At 51.5% G+C, this 3931-nt stretch overlaps 1 protein-coding gene across 1 annotated transcript; it reads right to left on the bottom strand.

Annotated features, from left to right (window-relative positions):
• Positions 1-377: 377 nt before the first annotated feature.
• LOC120701313 (leucine-rich repeat protein 1-like) lies at positions 378-2098 on the bottom strand. The gene is made up of 6 exons (XM_039985418.1): positions 1802-2098; positions 1449-1520; positions 1175-1318; positions 1014-1085; positions 843-914; positions 378-688 (listed from the first exon to the last, which is right to left on the bottom strand). Exons 1-6 carry the CDS (start codon positions 2050-2052, stop codon positions 631-633), a joined length of 669 nt encoding a protein of 222 aa, XP_039841352.1. The 5' UTR covers positions 2053-2098; the 3' UTR covers positions 378-630.
• Positions 2099-3931: the final 1833 nt, after the last annotated feature.

Below are 3931 nucleotides of genomic sequence, written 5' to 3'. Positions count from 1 at the left end.
GCGCGCAACGGACGGGCAAGGCCACCCGGACCCGGTCGCCGCGGGCTACAGGCTTTCAGCCTGTCAGGCTGCGCCTCGGTGTTCCGCCGCCTCAATCCGTTGCAGCTGTTGCCGGCGGCCTGCCCGCTTCCGTCTTCACGCGCGGCCGGATAGCCCGCGTCACGCCTCCGCCGGCAGAGCCAAGCACGCACCACGCGGCGGCGTCATCGCAAGGCAGCCGACGATCTCGCCACGGCGGCCTACTACCCTACGGCGACCGACCGCTGGCGACCCGGCGCGCGCCGTGCTCATCTTGTATCGTAGCGCAACAGAAACCGGACAGCTCCGACGAACAGTCGTCGTCGTCATCAGTTCATCGCCACCACCAGATTAATTGTTTTTTTTTCTTCTCTCACGCGATCGGCGCCAGGTGCAGAGTACAAGCGAGCCCCGTCACGTCAGAGGCGGAGGTTTTACAACCCAGATCAGGAGCGAGGCCCCCCTGTCCTGGCATATGCTGGCACACAACAGCCTGCGTCGTCGTCATCGTCCCGCAACGATCTCGGCGCGCTACTCCACCTACCGCTCGGGCCTCGGCGCCTCGGCCCGTCGTTATTCATTGTCATGGCGCTGGCAGCCAAGCAAGCCAGTCTAGCAGTGCGCGTCGTACGCGCCCGGCCCCTGCTTCAGCCGCGGGTTGTTGGAGAAGCTGCAAAGGGAGAAGACACGAGACGAGCACCGTCGTTAGCATTGCACAGCCGAGCACTCGCATCTGGACACGACACGGTCGTAGTGCCTGAACCGAGCATCGATCCATGGAATGGAAGAAGACCGGGGGTGGGTGGGGAGGACGCCGCGTGTACCTGCTGAGGGGCACGTTCTCGAACGGCCCGGACGTCGGGATGGTGCCGCACAGGTCGTTGCTGGAGAAATCCCTGCATCAGGAGAAGGAAGAACGAAGAACAGTGTCACGGCCGGCGACGTACAGTTCAAGCTCGCAGAGATCGATCGAAGCGATGCGATGCGAAACCTACACGGACTCGAGGTTGGGCAGTCCGGACAGCTCCCTGGGGATCGGGCCCGTCAGGCGGTTGTGGTCGATGCGCCTGTCGTCGAAGCACGGCCAGAGGCATTCAGTGATTCACAACGCGCGCGGCGCGTGCGACAGAAAACATGGGAGGGTTCAGAAACTTACAGGAACCGCAGGGACTTGAGATTCCCGAGCGTGCTGGGCAGGTGCCCCGAGATGTCGTTGTTGTACAGGTCCATGCTGATCAGGTTCCTCAGGTCGCCGAACTCCGACGGGATCGGGCCCTGGAGATTGTTCCCGCTCATCTCCCTGCTCGATCAGATGCCAAAAAAAAGATGTCATCACACTGCGCGTTCACCAACATGGATAACTGACGGGGATTTTTCAGAGCCAATGAACAATGGATGCGTCAGAATATTTATTCAGAAAGACCACGTACATGTATTGCAGCTGCTCCAGTTTCCCCAGCTCCGCCGGCAGGGGTCCGGACAACCTCATGTTAGCAAGCTCTCTGTCCCAGGAACAGCACGGTTTGAGAGAAAATTAGACGAACACACCGCGTTGGTTGAAATTTAAATCCAAAACAAATCTAAGCTCCGTCACTCCTAAAAAAAAAGAAACTAGCCAATCTGGCATATGCCCAGCGTTATCCGAGTAGTGGGCCGCGTACTAATCTCCAATCCTACTTGCCAGGGCCCGATTCATACAAGAAGCAAGCCCAGCCCATCGATCCCCCTCCGAAAACCAATTTAGACGGCAGCAAAGGCGGGTAGATCGATCGGTCACACTCACATGCGGTCGATGCGGTTGTCGTCGTTGCAACCGACGTGAAACCAGGTGCACGGGTTCACCAGGTTCGGGTCCCAGCTCGCGAGCACGCCGTCGGGGTCCTCGACGCCGCGGCGTAGGGCCATCAGCGCGTCCCCTTCCTCGTTCGCCGCCGCCGCCGGTGCCAAGGACGACACCACGACCACCGCCACGAGGACGGCGGCGCACGCCGCCAGCAGGGACAGGGTGGTTCTTGTGGCTATGGGCGCCGCCATGGTGGTCGACGATGTGGGGTGGGGAGTGAGGTGAGCAATGGGTGTTGCCGGGCAGAGGGTGTTGTGTTGCTGTGCGCTTTGAGGTGTGCTCTTAGGTGTTTTTTATGGTAGGAGGCCGGAAGGCTTCCAGCCAGCGTGGACGGTTACGGAACTGCGTGCTTTGAACTGGGGTCTTTGGTGGTTTTAAAGTTTGAGGGAGGCATTGGAGCCAGCTAGGGTGGGTGGCTTCGGTTACTGTTCTAGCGGAAATGGTATACTTACACAAAAGCATACATAATTTAAGTAGTATAGATTTTTGTTAAGTCACTGACAGTGGGCCTTCGGCTATACTATATGTGGTTACACCATGCTGATAGGTTGTGGAGGTTTATGTGGTGTACTGTATGTACATTTTGTTTCTTTTTATGGTAGCTTTTGCTTCTTACCGTCCAAAACTCATATGGTTTCGTAAAAATATAATGTGTATGACAGCTCCAGTCAAGGTCATAGTCTGTGACAGTCGATACATGACAAAATACTAGTCGTTCGATGTAGGAATGACGTTTGCCAATCAGTTGCGTTGGAAAAACACCATAAATAACTATATATTTGTAACAAAATACTAGTCGTTGTAGGAATGACGTTTGTCAATCAATTGCGTGGGAAAAACACCATAAATAACTACAAATATATGTATTTATAGAATTTTGTTCAGACCACAATATGCCAGCCAACTAATTCTATAATTAGTGTAAAATGCTCAGCTTCCATAATTAGTAGCTGACCAAAGAGTCTATATCGAATATGACTAATAAATATGTAAATTTAAGAATTATAAAATAGGAAAAAATAATAGCTATTTTGCATAGCAATTAAGAAATAAATTAGGAAGGATAATGGCTTTTTGTAAAGTTCCCCAAATACGTAAAGTAATAGGGTCTGTTTGTTGGAGCTTCTCCAACAGTTTTTTTTTGTAAAGTTACACCAAATACGTAAAAATAAAACGGCCTCACCAACGAAGCCAAATGAAATCCTGGAACGCTTTACAATAGAGAGGAGAAATAATAACTTCATATGCTTCTTTTTCTTTTTCTTTATGCAGACGAGCCAGAGCCATCCGAATATTCCATGCTGCAGCAAACGAGCTCGCTGCGTAGTGTCTTGCCAGTGGACCACCACTGCGATGTTTTCCTGACTCTTGCCTAGCTAAGCCCTACGCGCCGCGTATTGCTTGAGAGTCTGGGCAAGGGGTCTTCTGCATGAAGCATGATGAGATCCGCCTGGTCTTCTTGTGCTACGGGGTTAAGGAGGAAGAAGAGGGGATTTCTGATTTTTGAGATTTAGCCTAAATCCGAACTAAATTATAAACCTGGATCCAAATCCCCCCAATCAAGTAGTCCCTTAGTGTGAAGCATCAATGCTTCTCTGAAAGCATTTTACTGGCATGAGAAAGCGAAACGTTTGAGCAAAATTAACGAGTATTGTTTGCCAATTGCCACATGCTACATGTAGCGACGCGCAAAATATTTGAGTGCTCCTTTGCAAAATGTCAGGTAGAATATATGCTTTGCTTTTGTTCTGCAACTCCTTGGGATTCTCTGTCAAACAAGTTCTTGTGATTCTGGGTAGCACTAGCACTACAACTGAAATCTTGTGTACGACCTAACATTCACTGAATCACATATTCAGTACCCCGTGCCACCGAAAACCTGCACGCTGCACCGGTAGCCGTAAGAAAAAAAACCCAACTATCCAGTCCAGCGGAACGCAGAGTTGCTCAGACTTCCAGCTGACTGACCTCTTGAAGTGCTGCTGGCTGCATCTTGGATACATAAAACGAAGCCAATATAAGTAACGGTGATATTAGAAACGATTCCAACACAGATCACCATCACACACT

The sequence above is a fragment of the Panicum virgatum genome, chromosome 3K (genome assembly GCF_016808335.1).
Source record: "Panicum virgatum strain AP13 chromosome 3K, P.virgatum_v5, whole genome shotgun sequence".
NCBI lineage: Eukaryota > Viridiplantae > Streptophyta > Magnoliopsida > Poales > Poaceae > Panicum > Panicum virgatum.
Note: the sequence above shows the minus strand (reverse complement) of the source record. Positions and strands in the feature narration are given on the sequence as shown.

Bases quoted from the DNA above. Each gene is read 5' to 3' on its own strand.
- LOC120701313 (XM_039985418.1), bottom strand. From the start codon at position 2,052: ATGGCGGCGCCCATAGCCACAAGAACCACCCTGTCCCTGCTGGCGGCG. The intron at 1,521-1,801 runs GTGAGTGTGACC...TTCCTGGGACAG, and splicing joins GACAACCGCATCGACCGCAT to AGAGCTTGCTAACATGAGGT. The intron at 1,319-1,448 runs GTACGTGGTCTT...CTGATCGAGCAG, and splicing joins CTGGAGCAGCTGCAATACAT to GGAGATGAGCGGGAACAATC.